General features: G+C 37.0%; 1 protein-coding gene across 1 annotated transcript in view; it reads left to right on the top strand.

The window, feature by feature from the left end:
• The window catches only part of MAT1A (methionine adenosyltransferase 1A), a 48,887-nt gene extending 33,747 nt beyond the window's left edge, over window positions 1-15,140 (top strand). Inside the window, exons 6-9 of the mRNA XM_003758847.4 lie at window positions 5,786-6,004; window positions 10,487-10,669; window positions 11,426-11,559; window positions 12,410-15,140. Of these exons, the coding sequence (XP_003758895.1) occupies window positions 5,786-6,004; window positions 10,487-10,669; window positions 11,426-11,559; window positions 12,410-12,512 (639 nt within the window). The 3' untranslated portion in view covers window positions 12,513-15,140. The remainder of the gene's footprint in view (window positions 1-5,785; window positions 6,005-10,486; window positions 10,670-11,425; window positions 11,560-12,409) is intronic.
• The last annotated feature ends 7,818 nt before the right edge of the window (window positions 15,141-22,958 follow it).

Below are 22,958 nucleotides of genomic sequence, written 5' to 3' on the forward strand. Positions count from 1 at the left end.
TCAATAAATACTTTGGATTTGGTTTTATGCTTCAGCATTAGGAGCTTAGCTGCTTTGCTTCTAGGAGAAATTTTAAGGGTGAATTGGTTGGTACAGTGAATATCAGTGTACATTCTGTTTAAAAAAAATCCAGGTAGGATGCTGTCTTTTGGTTTTTTTAGTTATTTGTACAAAATCTCAGCCAGAGACTGCATCAACAATGATGATTTTTTTAAAAAAAGCCATTTTAAACAGCCTTCCCTTTGGGAAAGTAGCATGGGGATAGAGACTGGCATAAGAAATTTAAAATCTACTTCTCTCTCTTTCTCTATCTCTCTGTCCCTCTCTCTCTCATAGCACATTTGTTCAGCTGTTTGCCAGGCTCAGCACAGAGGATACAAAGAAAAGCAAAAACATGGGTGTGCCCTGTCTTCAATGAGCTCACATGGTGGATAAAATATGTAATTAAATAAATATATGATAGGTATTCATATATACATTTGACTTAACCTTAATTACTAAATGACTATTTAAGTCCCTTAGTTTAAAAAGGCCAAGGTCCCCCATTGCATCCAGAGCCATCTTCAATCATCCCTGAGCTATATCTGGCAGCTGGAGCCAGATGGGTATGGAAGGGAAAGTGAGGCAGTTGACTTTGCACCATCCTCCCTCACTTAAATCCAATTCACTTGTATGTCATGGAGTCACCCCTGATGTCATGGTCCTCTTTGAGAATGAAGGACAAAAAACAACAATCAAGTAAAATCAACAAACAGATGTGTGATCTTATCTATATGTACAAATATTAAAATAGAATGGAATTCACAGAAAAACAAAATCCTGGAATTGAATTGTAAGGAAATAAAATGAACTACCCGAGTTTTTCTTTTTTCTTGGCTGATGGAAAATAAAATACATACTTGCGGTGCAGTACCATAGGGAAAAGGATTATCCATTTTACTTGGGTAAGAAAACAAGTTACTTTTTTTTCTCCTCTGCTGAGAAATGGAGTTTTCCTGGATCTAAAAAGGAGAGAGATGGCAAACATTGACACAAAGCCAAGGTTTTTCTGGATTTACACTTCCCTGAGGCCATACAGGATCCACGTACACATTTTTTGGGCCAAGTCTTTCAAGGTTTAATTGCAAGTCAATTGCAACACTACTGAATTACCATTTATTATTTGTGCTAACATAGATTGCTCTGAAGATGCCTGAAAAGGAATTTCTGTTTCTCCATCTGGAGATTAGACATTTGATAGTGGGAACTTCACTACCATTATTCTAGGTTACTCTCTGAATTCTCTTTCTTTGGACTCATTTCCAAACAGTTTCCAGTTTCAATCGAGAATTTTTGGTTTTTTTTGATAGCACAGGTCTGAAGTCTAGAAGACAAGATTCAGATCCTATCTCTAAGAATATCTACTATCTATGGGACCTTCAGCAAGTCTCCTAATCTCATCTGAAAATGTCTTTATGATCTCTGTGGTTCCTTTCAGCTCTAGATCTATGATCTTATGATAAGTCCTCTTTTCCAAAAAGGATTTGCTAGTTATTATTGATGGATTGTCTAGCAGCAAGAATGACAAGATTCATTTCAAGTGTGTCCAATTTTTTGTGATTCTACTTAGGATTTTCTTGACAGAGATATTAGAGTGGTTTGCCATTTCCTTCTCCAGTTCATTTTACAGGGTTAAATGACTTGCCAAAGTCACATAGCAAAGAAGGCTGAATTTGTACTCAGAAAAATGAATCAATTTGATTCCAAACCCTGTACTACACCCACTGTGCAAGATAGCTGCTCTATACCAATTAGTATATAGTTTTTTCATCTAATCAGTATAGCATTTGTGTTATTCTTCATAATGACAAGTATTAATTACCCTTGCTTACTTTTCCCATTCTATTCCTATGTACTTCAAGTCTCTAACATGAAGCTACTTAGAGTCCTAAAACTAGCTACTTCTCTTATATTCAAAGAGAAACAGATTTTTTCTCCCAAAACTCTTATTTTTCCAGATCATATTTCTTGTGGGATAAAATGGTAGCACTTATATTTTTAAACTATCTTTGAAGTGGCCACTAACTAAGGATTTAAGAGAATTCTGGGGGTGTAAAGGACATGTCAAAATTCTCTTAGAATCAAAGATCTAGCTCTGGAAGGAATTTTAGATAATTTCTAGTCCAATCACCTGATTTTAGAGAATATTGAAGTCCAGAGGAATAATGGAATGTGTCCAAAGTCACACAGCTAGTAAGCATTAGAGATAGGATTTGAATCCATTAGAACCAGTCCACTTTTCCATTATATCAAGTCTACTCAGACCTGGTGAGTTTTAATCATGATTCCACCTGAAGGCTAAAAACTTCTAAATCTCCTTTTCCCAGTTCTAGGATTTAGAGATTATGCTCTTGTCACACAGGAATTCAAGAGATCATCTAGTCACATAGTTAAATATCTTGAAGGCCATGCAGTTCAGTCTCCTTATTTTACAGATGAAGAAACTGAGGTCTAGAATGCTGAAGGGACTTATCCAATGTCACACAAATAGTAAGTTGCCAGGCCAGGATTCAAGCCCAGGTCTTCTGCCTCCAAATCTGGCACTCTTTCAATATGTTCATACTTCTAAATCAGCAGATGTTGGGGTGGGGTGAGGGAAGCTTCCAGACTCGGAGAAACTTTTTAGTTATATTTTTTGAGCCATGAAGTCTTCACTGAGTCATGAAGTCAACTGCTTCCATCCTTGATCTAGATCTGGTACCATCTCCTCCAGGAAGCCCTTTTGACCTGTCCAGTTCTTCTTGATCTCCTTTTCATAAAAACTGTTCTACTCCATATAATTGGTATGGTGTCATTTGGCATTTGTTTCAGGCATATTCATCTTACCTTTCCAGTTTTTTGAAAGCAAGGGTTGCTTTATCTTTTTGTCTCCTTTCCAGTGTCTCCTATGGAACTTAACCCATATTGAATGCTCACTACTTACCCTTTGATTGATCGACATTTTGATGACCTCAGACTTTGTACTATAAATCCCCCTTCCAATAAGTTGCTTTCCTTTGCGTGGATAGTTCTGTAAATTGAATATTTATTGAATATGTCCAATTAAAGTGTAACCATCAGTGTAGGTGGGAGAAATCTCCCTTTTTGATAAGATAGATTCTTGAAATAATGGTATGCTTAGATTAAAAAAAAATACTATGCTTAGATAGATGACTGATCATAAACAAGACATTGCTTTTAGATGATTAAAGGATGGGATAGAGCAGAGCTTCTTAAATTGTGGGACAAACTTCATATGAGGCCATGTAACTGAATGGGGAGATTTACAAAATGAAGATTTATTATCATAATTGATTTATATACTTATTTTATATGCCTAATTACCCAGGGTTGCATAAAAATTTTTCGTGTTGCAAATGGAAAAAAAAAAGATGCTCAGATGATGGAGATTTAGGATTCATTTTTTTTTTCTATAGTTTTACTCCTTCACCCTGAGTAATCCAGTTCTCTATCATATATTAGCTGTGTAGTAATGCTTCCTCTTTGGGCAGTATAGAGATAGCTTTATGACCCAGAGTACCTAGTAAATCCAGAATATTTAGACTTGAATATTAGGGTACAGCTAGGCATTCTCAGGTAAGATACCTGAATAAAGGTATGGCAGAAGTAACCTCAGTCCTTGACTATGAAAGGTACAAGGCGGGGTATATCTGGTATTAGAGTTGGAATTAGTTTGTAACCTATTAAATGTATTTTTTTCATCTAATTTGGGACTCAATAATTTAGACAGAAAGGAATGTCACTGGAGGCCTAACAGAATTGGAGGAAAAAGTCCCCTTCCCTCCCCCAGTTTAATAATAATGATAGGGGGCAGCTAAGTAAATAGTGGCTAGAGTGCTGGACCTAGAGTCAGTAACTCATTTTCCTGAGATCAAATCTGACCTCAGACACTTCTGATTGGCAAAATGGGCTGGGGAAGGAAATGACAAATAACTCCAGCATTTTTGCCAAGAAAACCCCAAAAGGGGCCAGGAAGAGTTAGACATGAATGAAATGACGGAACAGCAACAACAAATTAATAACAATAATACTAATTCAAGTTATTTATGTGAAGTGCTTGCCCTTTATAGCTAATTACATTTAACTCTATAGCAATTATTTGTCATTAAATATTTATCAAATGCATTTGTTTGTTATTTTTATTGTACCATTAAAATTTGTTCTTATATGTGCCACTGCATTATATGAAGAATTTCACAGAGCTTTGTATTTGATGAGTGCTAGCTAAAGACTTGTTGAATTGAATTGAATTTATTCAGTCACTTCTTTATTTTTTTAAAATTTATTTATTTATTTATTTTTTATTTAATAGCCTTTTATTTACAGGTTATATGCATAGATAACTTTACAGCGTTAACAATTGCCAAACCTCTTGTTCCAATTTTTCACCTCTTACCCCCCACCCCCTTCCCTAGATGGCAGGATGACCAGTAGATGTTAAATACATTAAAATATAAATTAGATACACAATAAGTATACATGACCAAAACATTATTTTGCTGTATAAAAAGAATCAGACTCTGAAATATTGTACAATTAGCTTGTGAAGGAAATCAAAAATGCAAGTGGGCATAAATATAGGGATTGGGAATTCAATGTAATGGTTTTTAGTTATCTCCCAAAGTTCTTTTTCTGGGCATATCTAGTTCAGTTCATTACTGCTCCATTGGAAATGATTTGGTTGATCTCGTTGCTGAGAATGGCCAGGTCCATCAGAACTGGTCATCATATAGTATTGTTGTTGAAGTATATAATGATCTCTTGGTCCTGCTCATTTCACTCAGCATCAGTTCGTGTAAGTCTCTCCAGGCCTTTCTGAAATCATCCTGTTGGTCATTTCTTACAGAACAGTAATATTCCATAATATTCATATACCACAATTTATTCAGCCATTCTCCAACTGATGGACATCCATTCAGTTTCCAGTTTCTAGCCACTACAAAAAGGGCTGCCACAAACATTCGTGCACATACAGGTCCCTTTCCCTTTAGTATCTCTTTGAGATATAAGCCCAGTAGTAACACTGCTGGATCAAAGGGTATGCACAGGTTGATAACTTTTTGAGCATAGTTCCAAACTACTCTCCAGAATGGTTGGATTCATTCACAACTCCACCAACAATGCATCAATGTCCCAGTTTTCCCACATCCCCTCCAACAATCATCATTATTTTTTCCTGTCATCTTAGCCAATCTGTCAGTCACTTCTTTAAATGGTACAGATTAGGACTCATCCATATCTTAGTGAACTGCTTACTAACTGTATGACTTCATGTCATCTGCTTCACTTTCTCCATCTGTAAAATGGGGATAATAATAGTCCCTCCAACCAGGATTGTTGCATAGTTAATATAGTGACATCTGTAAACTTTAAATTACTATAATTTAGTATAATTTACTATAAATTTGTAAACTTTAAATTACTATATAAATGCAAACTATTTTCTTATTGTTAGTAAGGTGATATTATTTTAAATTTAGCTATACTGACTCTTGGATGACAGAAGTACAGTTTAGTCTTCTGTTGTTTCCAACCTGGTAGGACCTACAGAGCCTATCCTTTTCTTGTACAGCCTTTGAGAACACTGGGTGACCTTCCTGACATCATGAGACATGAGAGAAAAGGATTTTGTGCACATAACTATAGCAATTACTCATCCCTATAGCACCAATTTATAACCTGGTCCTCTGTTCACAACATGGAAGGAGCATGAATGGTAACCATCTTGTTTTTCTTTTCCATGCAGGTCACTGTCCAGTATATGCAGGACAATGGGGCTGTCATTCCAGTGCGTATTCACACCATTGTGATTTCTGTTCAACACAATGAGGATATCACACTAGAGGATATGCGCCAAGCTTTAAAGGACCAAGTGATCCGAGCTGTGGTTCCTTCAAAATATCTGGATGAAAAGACAATTTACCACCTGCAGCCCAGTGGGCGTTTTGTTATTGGTGGGCCACAGGTGCCTTATTTTTCTTTACATTTCAGTATCCAGTTAGTTTTATGGATTCCTGTCTGTATAATTATGCATTAATCTTACTATTTAGTTATTTATATACTTATCTATTTATCCACTTATCTATCTACTCAACCATCCAATTATCTATCTATTCATCTATCTTTCTATCATCTATCAGTCTGTCTACCTATCTACTTAGCTATCTTACTATTTATCTATCTATCCATACATCTAATTATCTGTCTATTTTATCTATCTCCATCCATCCATCTATCCATATATCTATTATCTATTAGCCTATTTATCTATCTACTTATCTATCTTCTTATTTATCTATCCATACACCCAATTATCTATTTTTCTATCCATCCATCTATCTCTCTCTCTCTCTATCACTCTATCATCCATCAATCTGTCTACCTACCTATTTTACTATATATCTATCCATACATCCAATTGCCCATATATCTATCTTTTTTTTGTCATTTATCAGTCTGTATACCCATCTATTTATCTATCATCTTATTTATCTGTCCATACATCCAATTATCTATCTGTCTGTCTATTTTATCTACCTATCCACCCACCCATTTATCTATCATCAATGTCTACTTATCTGTCTTCTTATTTATCTGCCCATACATCCAATTATCTATCTCTCTATCCATCTATCTATCATCTATCTTTCTATCATCCTGTCACCTACCTATTTATCTGTTTTACTATATATCTATCCATACATCCAATTACCTATCTATCTTTCTATCATCTATCAATCTGTCTACTTACTTATCTGTTGTCTTATTTTTCTATCCATACATCCAATTATCTATTTATGTATCTACTTACTCACCTATCTATCCATCCAATCATCTATCTCTCTATCATTAAAAAAGATGATATTATTATTATCTATTTTGTAATGAATGATAATCTATTCATTTTCTCATATTCACTCTTGGAAAACAGAAAAAAGTAATCCCTCTCTTTTTGAAACAAATATGCATATTTAAGAAAAACACTTTTTAATAGGCTATATTGTCTTGATTTGTATCTTGCCACTAAACCCAGATGGCTCTTAAGGGAAAAGTGAGGCAGGTGACCTTGCATAACCCTTCTTCACTCAGATCCAATTCACTTGTATTTCATGAGATCACCTTCCTGATGTCATAGTTCTCTTTCAGAATGAAGGGCAAACAACAATAAAAAATATATATATATCTCAATACATCAACCACCTCTCTGTCAGAGGGTAGGTAGTGTATTTCATCATGGTTGGCATCTTTTTGCTCCATGCCCACATGTATGTCCAGGGAGACACAGGAGTTGATTTGAAGTGTCACAGTGGAGTTTGGAATTTATCTTTACCTCTACTTTCTGAAATCTCAGGAACAAGTTTAACACTTCTTCCACATAAGAAGCCTTCAAGTCCTTTAAGGCAACTGTCATATACCCTCAATCTTTCCTTTTCCAAGTAAAATATCCCTATATGAACTTAATAGTAATAACAGCTAATGTATATCTAGAGCTTTAAGGTTTGCAAAGTGCTTTCCAAATATTATTTTGTTTAATCCTTATAGCAACGCTGGAAGGTAGGAATTATTATGTCCCCATTTTACAGATGAGGAAACTTACGTGCAAAGAGAGTAGCTCATTTAGCTAGATTGGACTTTGGGTCTTCCTGACTCCAGGATCTGTGATTTACTAATTGTGCTTCTTTAGCTACTCTTTGAACTATTATTATATTCCAATAACCTAGAGTGAATGAAGGATAACAAACGAATAGCCCAGTACTATCTAGGCAGTATTAAGAGATTCAGAGTTAGGTACCTTTGGAATAGCAAGTAGATTGTGGAGGATTTATAGGCTGACATGGAAAGGAGTTACCCAGGATGAAAAGAAAATACTCACTATATTTGTTACCATCATACATATCTACTTAGAGGTGACCTTTCGTTTTTCAGAGACTATGACATTCTGTGATTCTTAATCATATAATTCTATCTAATCCAATCAAAAACACATTTGTCAAGTGCCTACTATGTGCTAGGCGCTCTGCTAAGCATTAAAGGATACAAAAAAAAAAAAGACAGCTCTAGCCTTCAAGGAGTTTATAATCTAAAGGAAGACAACATACAGAAAGGAGCAGGAAGAGAAGACAGAGTCAGACAAAATAGGCGACATCTTATTCCTTTGAGCTGAAATCAGGGAGAGCATCATATGCAAAGTAGAGGGAGTCCAGTTTGTCTTTTATAAAGGATAGCATTGGGAGGATTTATCAGAGGGAAGAGGAGGGTAAAGGGAGGATGGTCAATCAAGTCTTGAATTAGCAGCAAGGTTGTGGATTTAGAAGTGTTGAACTTGTCCTAGAAGGGGCATCTTGTTCTGTAGAGCTGAAACTAGGCAAAGCAGTGAAGACCAAATCAAGTTCTAGTGGGAGAGTGTTGTTCTGGGCCTTTGTTTTAGGGTGGAATATTACCCAATTTTTCAAATACAAATTAGCTCTCTTTTTTTCCGCCTATTCCATTTAAGGGCCTATCCATTGTCCAATTTCCCTGTTTGTCCTAGATATATTCATTGCTGGATGAAATCCATGGCCTGCCCATCCAGCTGCTTATCATGAAAAGCTTATTGTGAGGGAACAGACTGCCCTTTTCCTGTTCTCCTGAGATGATTCTCTTATTTTTCCACCGCACACAGGGTTATGATATATCACTGACATTTCCCTTTTCTGTGGATGAAGTCAGGAAGACTTGATTTAAATTTCTACCTTAGATACTTACTAGTTGTGTGATCTAAAGCAAGTCACTTAACTTATGTTTACTCCGGTTTCCTTAACTATAAAATAGGGATAATAACAGTGTCTACTTCACAGGTTATTATGAGGGTCAAGTGAGATAATATCTGCAAAGAGTTTCATATAGTACCTGACACACTATAGGTGCTATATGATGATTTTTCCTCTTCCTTTCTTCTCCTACACCTCCTTCCCAGCACCTAGATCATGCATCCTTTTTGTTAATGTCAGTTTGTCCTCAAAGTCTGGGGCAGTGGGAAGGCTCTTTTTTATTCGCCCTAGAATTTTCAAGAATGAAGATTTCTTAGCTACAGGAATGTGAGATCATACATTTGGATTAGGAAGGAAGCCCAGAGGCCATTTAGTTTAACTCTTCATGGTGCAAGTCAGGAAACTGATTGTCACAAGGCAGTTAATGTCAGAGATGAGATTTGAATCCAGATCTTCAGAGTCCAGAGCCATTCTTTCTGCACTACATTTTTTCACAATAAACAACAACAATACTAACAATGATGATACCAACAATAACAATTATTAATGGCTAATATATATATATTTATATATAATGTATATATTACTTTAAGATTTGCAAATATGTGGAGTAATATGCAAATATATTCAAAGATGTATATTTTGAACATATGCTTCACATAACTATCTCATTTAGTCTTTACAACAACACTTTAGGTTGGATGCTATTGGTATTCCCATTTTACATATGGAGAAACTGAAGCCATACAGAAGTTAAATGATGAGTCTGGGATCACTCAGTTAATAAGTGTTTGAGGAGAGAATTGAAACTGGGTCGATTTGACTCCAAATCAGGCACTCTGTCCCACTTTCCTGTGTAGCTGCCTCATCATCACTATAATTCTTATTCTTGCACCATCTTATCCAGGTGTAGATAAGATCCCCCAGATGTAGAATCCTATGTCTCATTTCTCATTGTTCCTACGAAGGAGTTAACTGGAAACTAGAATATTATTTGATTCAGTTTTAAGCACAGGTAACTGCTCATTCTCCATGACATTTGCAAAAGCCTTAAAGTTCCAAAGAAAAGAGTGATTATAAAAGGGTAAATAGCAATTAATGGCTCTGGTGTCTGGGAGCAGGTGGCCTTGCCCAGTGACACTTTGACCCATAAGACATCTATTATTATCCTGTTCATCATACTTGCTGACCGGCGTTGGACCTTCTCAGGAGACCTGATTAGAAATCCAGTGACATAAGTAGGGACTTTGGAGAGTAATTCTAAACACCGCTGACCCAATATCACCATCTAGTGGACAATTTTTATTCTAACAGTTGGTAAGGACTGATTTTCTCTTTGAGAATTATTTCTTTAGCCATCATCTGGTTGTTCTTCCTCCCCCACTCCTTTCACTTTACAGATGAGGAAACTGAGGTTCAAAGGGGAGATATGACTTAACTAAGGTCAACAGAGGCAGTTGCTCTCCTAAGTTCTGCCCTATCAGTGGCCACAGCATAGGAAAATGGACCGATGCCATTATCTTCTTGTGAGTTCCTTAAGGGAAGGGTTATCTGACCTCTTTTTGCATCCCTGGAGTTCAGCACTGTGCCTGGAACATGGTAGATACTCAATAAATACTGATTGATTCTGGATGCTGTTGTTGCTTATTCCTCTATCTGAAACTGTTCATATGACCCTTATTCTTGCCTTCTCACAGGGGGATGCAGGAGTCACCGGCAGGAAGATCATTGTGGACACTTATGGAGGCTGGGGTGCCCATGGGGGTGGAGCTTTCTCTGGGAAGGACTATACCAAGGTGGACCGCTCTGCAGCCTATGCAGCCCGTTGGGTGGCAAAGTCCCTAGTGAAAGCCAAACTATGTCGGAGAGTTCTTGTGCAAGTATGTTGATGCTTTTCTCCATCCTCTCTACCCCTTTCCCCCAATACCTTTTCTATTTTAGGGTCCACTTCCTGATTAAAATCTATGATTTTTGAGATGCTTAAAGTTAAGTTTACGATCCATTAGTCAGTCCCTCATTTGCAGAATTCCATTTCACCCCAAGCTATCCTTTCCCCTTATATATTGCTGAAGGAAGAAGACTAAAAGAAAAAAGACCTTATTTCAGCATCAAGATATCAGATTCAGTGATATTTGTGGCAAAGTGATAATCTTAAAGTGGTGGAATAGAGACTTTAGATTTCTTGCTTTTATCAAGACCTAGATTATGATAAGGGATGGATAGAGGTAAGATTAGGGTGGGACAATGGATGATTTGTCCCAGGGTATCAAAATTTAAAGGTTCTGATGGAATTTACACTTCATCCAAAAAACAACTGAGATTAGCACTTATGTATGATTATTATTAGTTAAAATAGGAAGCTAAATGGTGGCTCACTTTCTTATACTTATACTGATCTCCCTTGAAACAGCCTATTTCTGCCCATGGGCAGTGGCTTAGAGTCTGTCTCCTTATGGTCAGAGGTATATCCCTGAGATATTGATTTTACTTTAACCTCAATTGAATTTGTTTTTAAAAATTGATTTAAGGGCATCTTTCATGTTGCTTACCTTAGCTGTCAGAACTGCTAGTTGTGGCTTTGGGGATGGAAAAGACTCACAGTTGATTTGTCTCTTGTGCCCCATCTCTTTATGAAGGTTTCTTATGCTATTGGTGTGGCTGAACCTCTCTCAATTTCCCTGTTCACCTATGGGACCTCCCAAAAGACTGAGAAAGAGCTATTAGATGTGGTGAATAAGAATTTTGATCTTCGTCCTGGAGTCATTGTCAGGTAATGCTCTGATAGTTGCAAAGTTTGCATGAGTGGGCACCCACAGACACAGACATGTTTCTAAAGAAGCTATAATCATTTCCACTTTTCCAGTCTACTTTATATCTCCTCTCTGCTTCTCATTCACTAAAGAGAAAATAAAACAAATGATTTCTTCTTTCTGGAATTATGATTTTTGGAGGAAGAAGAAAAGTAGAAAAGCTCACCCCCATAAGCATGAGCTGAGCTTTGAAGGAATCTAAGGATTCAACTGGATAGGAATGAGCAAGGAGTGCATTCTGGGCAAGGGGAAATATCTAGGGCCAGACATAACTGTTTCCTTGCCCAAGAAACTTCAAGGCGGCCCTTTAAGAAGGTGAATAGGATTAATGTGCAGGAAACCTGGCAAAGGAAGCTGGATCCAATTTGTGAAAATTTTTTTTTTACAAACTGAGGAAATTTGTAGCTTTTCTTAGAGGTGATAAAGAACCATTAAACATTCTTGAGCATGGGGTGATATGGTCATAAAAGATGGTAGAGCCTGGCATAGGGAATAATAATGCCAATGAATTCTTCCTTGTAGTAACATAGCTAAATTCTCTAACAAAGAATTTTCATGACATCCTAAAAGTCAAACTTTATATAATAATAGTAAAGATGTATTTTATAGTGGTTTAGAATTTATTTTGCCCATATTAACTTATTTGATCCTTGCAACAACCCAGTGAGGCAGGTGCTATTATTCTTCCCAACTGATATATAGAAAGAGCATGTTCCCTACTTTGGTTCTCTGGTGTTTACAATGCATGTGATTCATAGAATGCAATTCCAGAATAATAGAACATTCTTTTTCCTTTTGCTGAATTCTTAGGGACCTTGATTTGAAGAAGCCAATTTATCAGAAGACAGCATGCTATGGCCATTTTGGAAGAAGTGAATTTCCCTGGGAAATTCCTAAGAAGCTCAAATTTTAATGTTGGCAAGAATCAGTCTCTTGAAGAGAACACAATAGGATTCCTCATTGCAAGATGGCCCCGGATTTGCATTCCCCTTGACCACTCTATATCCAGATTAGAGAGCTAAACAATGCTGACAGACTACATATTATCTCTATGGGAATTGGTTCTATTCTTCACCACTGCCCCTACTTAGTGGCAACCATGCCCATTTTTAGCATGTTGCCATCAGCAGAAGGCCTGGTAGAATTTGTCTTTCTAGTGTTGCTAGATCAGACCTGTTTGTAAAAGCTGATGATGATTTTTCCTCATCTCTTGATTCTGATGCAGGACAATATGATTTCAAAGAAAAGGCATATATCCAAGCAGTATAGATATGCTAATTTCAGTTTTTATCCCTTTATCACTCAGGGGCCAGTGGTGGTAATAGAGTTTGGAATTGGGGAGTTCTAGGACCCAGATTTATTTTTCTTACAATGACAATCCTGCATTCTTGGTACATTCGTCTCCTTCACTGGCCATGTGCCAAGACAAGGATTTCCCATATGGGTCAATGTCTCAAAGATTGGGCCTTATATTTGTGAGATAATCCCTACGCCAAGAGGTTTCTATCTGGGAGCCCCAAGGGAGTTCATGAATAGATTTCAGGGGGTCTGTGAATTTAGCTGGGGAAAAATCCCTACATCTTTATTTTCACAAACCTCTAACTGAAATAGATACCATATCCTGTAATGATTTAAAAGCACCTGAGTTACACTGAAAAGTTCTTATCTAGGAGCAAGTGTGATGCAATTAAGAGATACTTGGATTTGGAGTCAGAAGTTCTGGGTTTAAATCCTAACTTTGCCAGTTAGTATCTCTGTGACCTCAGGCAAAGTACTCAACTCCTCTGGGCTTCAGCTCCCATAAATTCCAGTTCCAAATCTATGATTGTAGGAGCCTAAGTGCCATGTCTAATCCAGTTTAGGGTCATGATTCTGAGGTCTCGGGGTCCTTCCTGGCCCCTCTCTTGGTGCTCTGGGTCTGTTTTCTGTCAAGAAACAGACTTCATAGAGAAAACAGGTTTTTAATGGCACTCTAGCCCAGTGCCTTTTACATAGTAGGAGCTTCCCAAGTGTTTATCAAATTGGACACTTTCTAGAGGAACTTACTAGAAATATGTTTGCATCTGCCTGGAGAAAGGACTGGTGCTTCCTGGCTTATGGGTAATCAGTGATCCTCATGATTCAATGTATAAAAGAGACAAGGCCAGAAAGAGAAGCTAAAGAAGTATTTATTTCTGTCTCAGGAATATTTCATACAAATCATACAAAGTGTTACCTAGTAAGAATACCCTAAAGGTTCTAGCAAGAATACCTTAGAGGTTGTTCTCGGAGGGAGTGAAGAATAAGAACCAGTGAGAAGCTAGAAACACTAAAGCATCATCTAAAAAACTAAGAGGAAACCCAACTTATCAAGAAATCCATCAGATCAGAATGTGTCACTCAGGGGCCAGCACTAGAGCTCAATTTTCCATAGAGCTGCTGCTGTTAGGAAGATCAATCCTGAAAACCCATTTTGAAGAGACTTGTGTTCCCTGAAGAGGAAATAGCAATGAAGCAAGTTCTTTACTAAAAAATACACAGCTATTAGGCACATAAGTATTTTTCATGTGAAGGACTGCCAGGTCCTAAACTATTATTGTACTTTCATTTTCTTACCTGGTACTTTCTAAAGATACATTGGAGAAATGATATTTTTTAATTAAATGAATATAGTTTACCATGAAACCATAGCTAATAGGCAGGCCCATTGTAAAGGTCAAGCTGATTTTTTGAATGTAAAACACTAAGCTACAAAAAGTAGCAGATGTAATATACCTCAGATCTTACTCCCCCCCCCCCCCTTTTTCTATCTGAAAGGAAGATGAAAAATAACTCAGCCACTGAAACTTCTCATATCAGCCAAGGATACTATGATGAATGAGAATAGTCTATCATCTCCAAACTTAATTCCCTGTTCCTTAAGTCAAGTCAAATTTCTTTCCCTGATACCCCATTGCCCTTGCAGCTGTGGACTCACCTGCTTTTTATCAATTGCTTATCTGCCTAGGAAACAAAAAAATTCCAGCATCATTTTGTCATTGATCACCAATAATGTTCTATCTTTTAAATTTCTCCTCACATCTTAATCATTGATACACCAGCTGTACTTATTGTTGTTATTTTTCCACGTCCATGGCAATATGTTGTCTGACCACAGAAAGAATATTTATGTCCTCAAGTCAAACTCCTCAAGCCAAAATGAGATACAGAAATATCCCGCTATAACTTAATTATATTTTACCCCAAAGTCCCTCTGCTTCTAACAGCACCTTACAGTTAGAGCCAAATTTGGCCTTGACCAGGCTTTACTGGTTAAGTGCCAAAGGAGTAATTGACCTGATTTTTGTTGACTCTTCCTTTTCAGAAATATAAAGAGCAAGCTCATTACTGAGCCTATTTGCAATTCATTAATTTTCTACTTTTTACCCTCTCATCAAAGGTTTTTCTTTCTTTCTTTCTATTTTTTTTTTAAGGAAAGGTATTTGTATGAAGCTAACTTCTTTCCTTCTTAATATTCAACTCCTGCTAGTTCTGTATATAATAAATAAAATTTCAAACAGTATTAGTCTTGGGCTCGGTCTTTGCCATTTTTTAAAGTCTTCCAAAATAAGAGATGGGAAAAGCAGAATAATAAGCAAGGGTGTACTTTGAAATGGAAACAGAGGGACAGACTTCTGGATACCTAAAATTTTCTCTGTACTCTATCATGTCTATTCTACTTTCCCCCAACTTTTACAGGTCATAATGATTAATTCTACAATATTGCAAAAAGGCACTAAACCAAATTTAAATCCAAATATACAAGGAAATCCATCATTATATCACTATATTCAGACTGGCTATTCAGTATTCACTGCTTAAAGGAATTGGATATTGGAGAGAATGTGCAAAAAGAGAATAAGTGAACTTGTTGAGCTACTAATTCTTCGTTGCTTTTCATTCAGTTTTAACTTTAATGCTAAAATACAAAAAATACAAGTAAATACATATTACTTCTTATGTTTCCTAATACTGTTTCATAGTAGACTTTTGTATTCCTTCCCCCCAAAAGATTTGTATTTGTTTATAATATGGATGAATATATATTTATATATACATATACACACATATATACATACGTGGCATATATGAGTATTTAAGGAGAACCAGCACCTCTGATATGAGGGTTTGCTGAGCCTTTTCAGAACTTCTCATCCACCTGGCCCTCAATTCTCACTGTGGGTCCAGAGAGCTGTAGCATGCAGCAATCACATCCTGGTAAACCATCTCAGCAGATGGCCTAAACTAGGCTCAGGATAACTAATAGGTCTCAAGCCTGTCAGTTTGTTAGGGAGATATATACCCCAAAACTTCTCCTGGTAGAATGGACAGATGAGAACAATTTGTTTCAATGGCTATGAAGGCTGCTGAAGCAGGCAGGCACCATGGAGCACTTAGAGCTTGGTCAGATGTTGAAGGCACCAAGTTCATCTGCTATATCTTGGGTCATTGTCAGTTGTCCTGAATTTTGTTCTGCCACTGGACTGGGATGACTTTGGAAGAAAGAACAAGGCTGACCACTTTGTGCAACTCTTCTTCTGATCTGATTCACACATGAATCAAACATCACCTTATATCATTAGTCCCCTTTGAAAACAGGATAAACAAAAATATATATATATATATATGTGTGTGTGTGTGTATATATATATATATACACACACACACACACACACACACACAAATTTTAGGGGGATCCTCTATAAACTTTAAAGTATTAAAAAAAATCATAAATTCTCTCTTTTCTCCTCTACTTTCTTCTCTTGTCCTTCCTCTCCTTTATTTTCCCCTCTTCCTTCTCCTCTCCTCTTTCCTTCTTCATCCCTTTTCCTTGTTCTTCCTTCATCCTCTCCATCTTTCTTCCTTGTTCTTTTCATTTTCCTGTTTTCTCCTTCTCCCTCCCTTTCTTCCCTCCTCCTTTTCCAGCTCCAAGGATATACTATTTGTTTGTGCAAATTCACCAACATAGACCGCAATCCCATTTAGTTGTTGTGCAACTAATTAGTGCACCTGAAATACCTCATCACTTTATGGCCTTGTGTTGACACACTGTGCACTTAGCTTGGCAGCTGCTTGGTTTTCTAGATTGATATTTGGCAGACTTGTACTTGAAGTTCTTTGAACTTGGAAGGGACTACCAAGCCAGGTGCTCTCATAGCCTTCAAAAACTCAGGGCCTTCTGCAGAGCATGATGAAGAGTGGTCTGGTGTGAACACACAGAGACATGTACAACCTGTTCCTCCAGAAGGTCTAATGTCAATGAGTCATGAGAATCTCCCTACCTCCTTTTCTACTAGGATGAATGTCCCTTGATGAGAAAATTGCTAAATATTTTTCAGGTCTCTCAGATACCATTTCAGCATTTCTTGGTGCTCAGCTCAATATGCCATATGATAAGGAAGTTTTAAGGAATCGTTTTGAAGACATTTTGAGGGGGACTTTCTATTTAGAAAGGGAGATGGTAACCTTGAATAACTTCTTAAATTTGTGATTCCAGGAATGGACCTATTCTTTGTTCTAGGAACAAGGCCCTAAGATTGGGGCTTAGTTCTTTTATTCTTCTTTATAGAAATATCACTTAAAATTAAAACCCACCTTTTCTCAATTTTGCCATATGCTTGAGTTGCTATCTTTTTCTCTTTCCCTTTCCTTTATTAATCACCTTCTTGAGAGAATAATTTAAGTTTATCACTTCCATTGCTTCAACATCCTCCCAATTATATATTAAAAGCTCTCTGTTTAATGCTCTAAGGTTGGGACCTAGTTCTTATACTCCTGACTATAGACATATCACCTGAAATAAAATCTTTCTTAATTTTGTCATATGTTTGAGTTGCTATCTCTTTTCTTCCCTTGTTTATTAATCAGATTCTTGAAAGAATAAATTTATTCTTTCCATTGTTTCAGCACCCTCCCAATTATAGTGAAAGCTCTCTGTTTAATGTCATCAGTGGCTTTATTAGCTGCCAGATACAATGGCAATCCTTCCTCATTTTCATTTAACAAAAGTTTATTAAGTGAGAGAGTCAAGATGGTACATGGAGTGTTAGCCTCTGAGGAACAAAGAGGTCTTACCTCTAACATGAATTGCTCCAAAAATGAAAGTTTTTTAAGTCTCAGAGAAAGTGCTAACCTGTACTTAGAGGAATTTTCTCATCTAATATCCCTGTTTGAGAAAATCATTTGTCCAGTCCCCAACTTTATCTCTACCCTTACTATTTTGTCAAGGGCTAGGGGTACAAATATAAAAAGGCAAGAACAAAGGAGAGACAGGGACATATGTAAATAGATAAGAAAATTCAAAGTATATATGAAGGGTTTTGAGGGTAGAGATCACCATCAACTAAGGGGAATGAGGGAAGAACTTGCATGGGAAGTGGCACATGAGCTAGAATGATCAAGAGTGAGAGTATTTCAGGCACAGGAACATCAGATGCACAGCCAGGAAATGGAATGTTGTATATGGGGAATAGTAAATAGGATAATTTGGCTAGAATGTAGGCTACAGAAAGACAAATAATGTGGATTAAGTCTGGAAAGAGAAACAGAATGAATGAAAGGCTTTACATAACAAAACACAGTTGTTTTTTTTTTTTTTTTTCTTATTCTAGGAGGATTAAGAAGGTAATAAAATTTCTTTAACAAGGGAGTATCATGGTCAGATCTATGATTTAGGAGTAACACTTTGAAAGTTTTATGGAACAAAAGTATCTGGTTCCCAGTGTGCAAACATGATTAAAATGTAACTGGGTAATGTTTAACAAAATAAATATAGGTACAATGTAGATAATGTTAATTTGTTGTTTTCTAAGTCAGTATGGTCTGGAGGATAGATTTGAGAAGAGTCAGGTTTGAAGTTTTTTGTGGAAGTTCAGTTATTTCAGTCATGTACTATTGTTTGTGACCCTATTTGGGGTTTTCTTGGCAAAAAATATTGTTATTTACTTCTCTAACTTCTTTTACAGATAAGGAAACTGAAGCAAATAGATTCTAGTGACTTGCCCAGGGTCTCACATCTAGTAAGTATATGAGGCCAGATATGAAATAAGAGAGATGAGTTTTCTCTGATTCCAGGGCTTAGAAATCCATCCACTGACCCGCCTAGCTGTCACAGATTGGAAGTAGCAAGACCAATTTGAAGCCTTTTGTAATAATCTAGGGAAAAGACGATGAAGGGCTGAGTGGTAGAGTGGTACCCAGATGAGCCTGAGTTCATATTTGTGTGTTCAAATTCCACACCATAAGCTTAATAGCTGACTGATCCTGGGCAACTTCTTGGAGCTTCAGTGTCCTCATCTGTAAAATGAGGATAACAATAACAACCCTGTTCAACTGGGCTTTTGGGAGGATTCAATTAATACATCTCTGAGAGTAGTGTGAGTGCCAGTTATCTGGGCTAGAATGCATACAGTGGTCATTTCATGTTGAACTGAAGTGTTGGTGAATTAACCCAATGGGAATGATTCATCTATACTGAATGAAGTATTCAACTGTGTCATTGTAAGAATGAGTATGTGGATGGGAATGCAAATAAGAAGCAATTCAGAATTGTTTCTGAGAAGTTTTTTAAAGAAGGTCTAGAGGGGGATATTCTGGGAAGGTGGAAGAATAGGTCAGAAATTTCCAGACTCTCCAAATTTCCACCACAAATGGATAGAAAGTTATCATCATGTGAGTGGGATGAGAGAAGATTAAGGAACATAGTCCTGTGGTTAGTAGGTCAGTGCTTGTTTTACTCAGGGTCCCTGGAAATAAGGCAGATATCTTATTATTTGTTTTAGCATCTTATTACATGTTTTAGGGTTGCCCCCAACTCCTTTAGACTTAAATTCTTTGAGCATAGGGAAGAAGGTCAAATTCTGCCTTAGTCACTTGCTAGCTGAAAGACTCTAAGTCATTTATATTTCCTTATTTGTAAAAATGGAACCTTTACCTCCCAGGGTTGTCCTGAGGATCAAATAAGATAACATATATAAAGCACTTAGCAAACCTTAAAGTACTATATTAATGGCATTTTAATCTCTGTAACTCCAGCCCTATTATAATGCCTTGCACATAATAAGCACTTGTATTTTAGATCATTCACTCTCGGAGGGTCCACTGGCAAACACAGCCCTAGAAAAGGCCTTCTAAGAGAAAGGGAAAAAGAAGGCAAAGTTATAAGATGTGAAGACTGCGTATTTTAAAATCAGCCGGAGTCAGGAATTCAGGTTAGGGGAAAATCTTCAATCTTTATTCTCAGTGAAGAAAGATTGGAGGTGGAAGAGAATAGGCAATAGCAATGTGTGCAGCTGAGTCAAGAAGCTAGCTAGACCAGCAGCCACACAACCAGCAGCTACAAGCATAGAACCCAGGCCAATCTCTCCCAGCCTCTCTTCCTGTCTCCCTACCTCTACCCACCAAAATCGTCATTTCCTATACAACACATCAGGACCTGCACAGAGAGTGGGTGGGGGCCATTCTTTACCCAAGCATGTATATTAATAGAGTATAGTCCAATTACTATTTAGCCTCACGTGCTTGGGACCTCAGTGCATCAACTCAAGCCTCAGCCCATTACAATAAAAATAACAACAGAATACTTATTAAATATCTACTATGTGCAAGACACTCAATATGTTGGGCAGGCCAAGACAAAAAGCAAAACATCTCTTGACCTCAAAGAGTTTAAGTTGTAGTGGGATGGAGTAGGGAATATCATATACCCAGATAAGGAAATACCAGGTTAAATGGAGGGAAGGGGAAGAGAGGAGAACATTAACATGTGAGGTTCCTGAATTGAGGATGGAAGAAAAATAATGATTTAGAGAAGTGAAAAGGAAGTAGTGCATTTGGGGCACATGGGCCATTGGTAACTGTAGGTGTCTTTGATGGCTAATTGAAAAGTGTGACTATAGTGGTGAGCACTTGGTGGCAGAGTAGGCCAGTAAGTAAGATAGTTTGTATAGGCAAAACTTTGTACTCACCTTAAATCACAAGAAAGAGGGGGCACATCTGCATAGGGCCCTGCTACAGCTGAGGGACATGGTATAATTTCGGGACCACATAAAAACAATATGAGAAAACTTATTTGTGTCTTTGTTTAACTTTTAGTGTAATCTATGATTCTTGTTTTGTTTAGGTCTTCTTGCTTCAGTGATGTTATTGAAGAGAATGAGATATTTGATTTTGATCCATTTTTTAAAGATTTGTATTTCTGTCCCATAAATTTGCAGTCAACATGGTATATATGACATACGTGAATGTCCGAAAAATTGTGATTTTTTTTTTTTACGGTTTCCTAATCTTTTTTTTTTTTTGACGTTTCCTAATCTTCCAACATAAAAGAAATCCTAGGTGCTTCACTTATCTGACAGATATCTCCATCTATAGATGGTAGTAAGCCATTTTAAGGATTTAGAAGACAAGTTGATCAGATTCCTTTGCTGAGTTATTTGAAATGAGGGGAGTCATCAATCTCCCAGACTTTCTATCTTTTGATTTTTCAACATAGATTTTTAGTTCTTTATTTACCCCCCACTCCCATATAGTCATTTTTGCCTTCTATTCTTCCTCCTAGTATGTATTTACCCCCCACTCCCATATAGTCATTTTTGCCTTCTATTCTTCCTCCTAGTATATATCTATTCTTTCCATTATTTGATCCATACATACCTAAGAACATATTGGTGTGTATAGTTGACTTTCTCTAGCTCTTTGCTCCTTCTTGGAATTTACAATTTTTTGGGACAGAAGTACAAATCTTTAAAAAATGGACAAAATAAAGTATTCTCTTCAATAACATTGCTGTAGCAAGAAGACCTAAACAAAACAGGAATCATAAATTACACTAAAAGTTAAACAAAGACGCAGATAATTTTTCCCATATTGTCTTTATATGGTCCAGGATTTACAGTGGACCTGATGGGAATTAATATGTAATTGCTAAAGTTAGTAACTTGACCTCCTCATTCTCTGTCTTGGATCTTTGGGATGTATGGTGAGTGAAATGGCAGTTCTGCATACATAATTCAGAACATAGAAAAGAGATCAATAACAAAATAAACAAGAGGTGGCAAAGTACCAAGATGGTAACTACAGGCATAGTCCTAATAAGGGAATATATTTTTTCCCTTCATATACTGAGAATTCCTGTAAACAGCATATAAAAGTTAAGAGAGCTGGGACTTCTGACTTGTGTTGAGGCTAGGTCTCTGTGCTACAGTTACAGAGCAGTATTATAATAAATCAAGTTAGAACAAGAAAGCTAAACATCTTTTCATGGAAGAAGTATGGGTCTTACTAATTGGAGTAAAGAATAAATCCTTATTTGTTGCAACCATGCTATTGTGCTGTTCTGGTGTGTGTGTGTATGTATGTATGTATTTCTGAAGAAGACTTATATTAGACTTTTGCTGGAAACTGCTTGAGGTTGAAGATCCAAAAGGCACTGGAGGGCTACATGATTATGTTGTACCCAAACTGTAAGTCTTTGACTTCTTTGAGGCATGCCTGGGTCAGAGATTATAAATCTCCAGCAGTCATCATCTGTTACTGGAATAATTTTGGAAGGCTAAGTATCTGGAAGTACCCTCAAAGTTTTGTTGACATTACTGGAAAGTGAATGACAGTGTTAGACCTGTGGTCAGCCAGGAAATGAAAGCGAAGTTGTGTAGAGACCTTGAACATAATCTCAGGGCCCTTTCCCCTCAACTAATATTTGCTTCTACCTAGCCTACTTTGAGCAGGAAGGTCATGTTTACAGAGTTCAACTCTTTTGAAAGAGGTACTGTAGAGATAAAGAGAGAACAATGAATTCTTAAATCTTTTAGTAAATTCCAGTCTGCCCTCCTCTTTATTTTAGCTGAGAGGAGTTCTGAATGCTGTGTCCTAAAAGTGACAATTTCCCTCAGACAGAGGAGCTTCTATTTTAATATTAGAAAAAGAGATTTCTCTCACTGTTTGCAGGATTTTCACAATTTAAAGAGGAAAGTTATTACAAGTTTAAGATGAATCAAGCCTAAAGACATTCACATGCATAGTAAAACCACATCCCTTGGGATGGATGACATGAAACACCTGAATTCTGACACTGAGAGGTAAAGAGAAGGGGATGCTTGCACCCCAGTATATTTGTTTCTCCAAGCTCAGATACTTTCTTGCTACAAATTTTAGGAGTCACAAATGAGAACCGATGGTGGATGCCAAAGATGGATGAGCCGCCTTGAAAAGGGTCTGGCAAGCCCTTATACCCGAGGTGCTAGTTCTTCTTGAACACCCACACACCCTTTATTTGATACTAGAACAAGCTCTAAAGAAGCTTTTATTCTTCTCTAATCCTTTTGCAGCAAAATAGTTTGGG

This window comes from Sarcophilus harrisii, chromosome 2 (genome assembly GCF_902635505.1).
Source record: "Sarcophilus harrisii chromosome 2, mSarHar1.11, whole genome shotgun sequence".
In the NCBI taxonomy this organism is placed as follows: Eukaryota; Metazoa; Chordata; class Mammalia; order Dasyuromorphia; family Dasyuridae; genus Sarcophilus; species Sarcophilus harrisii.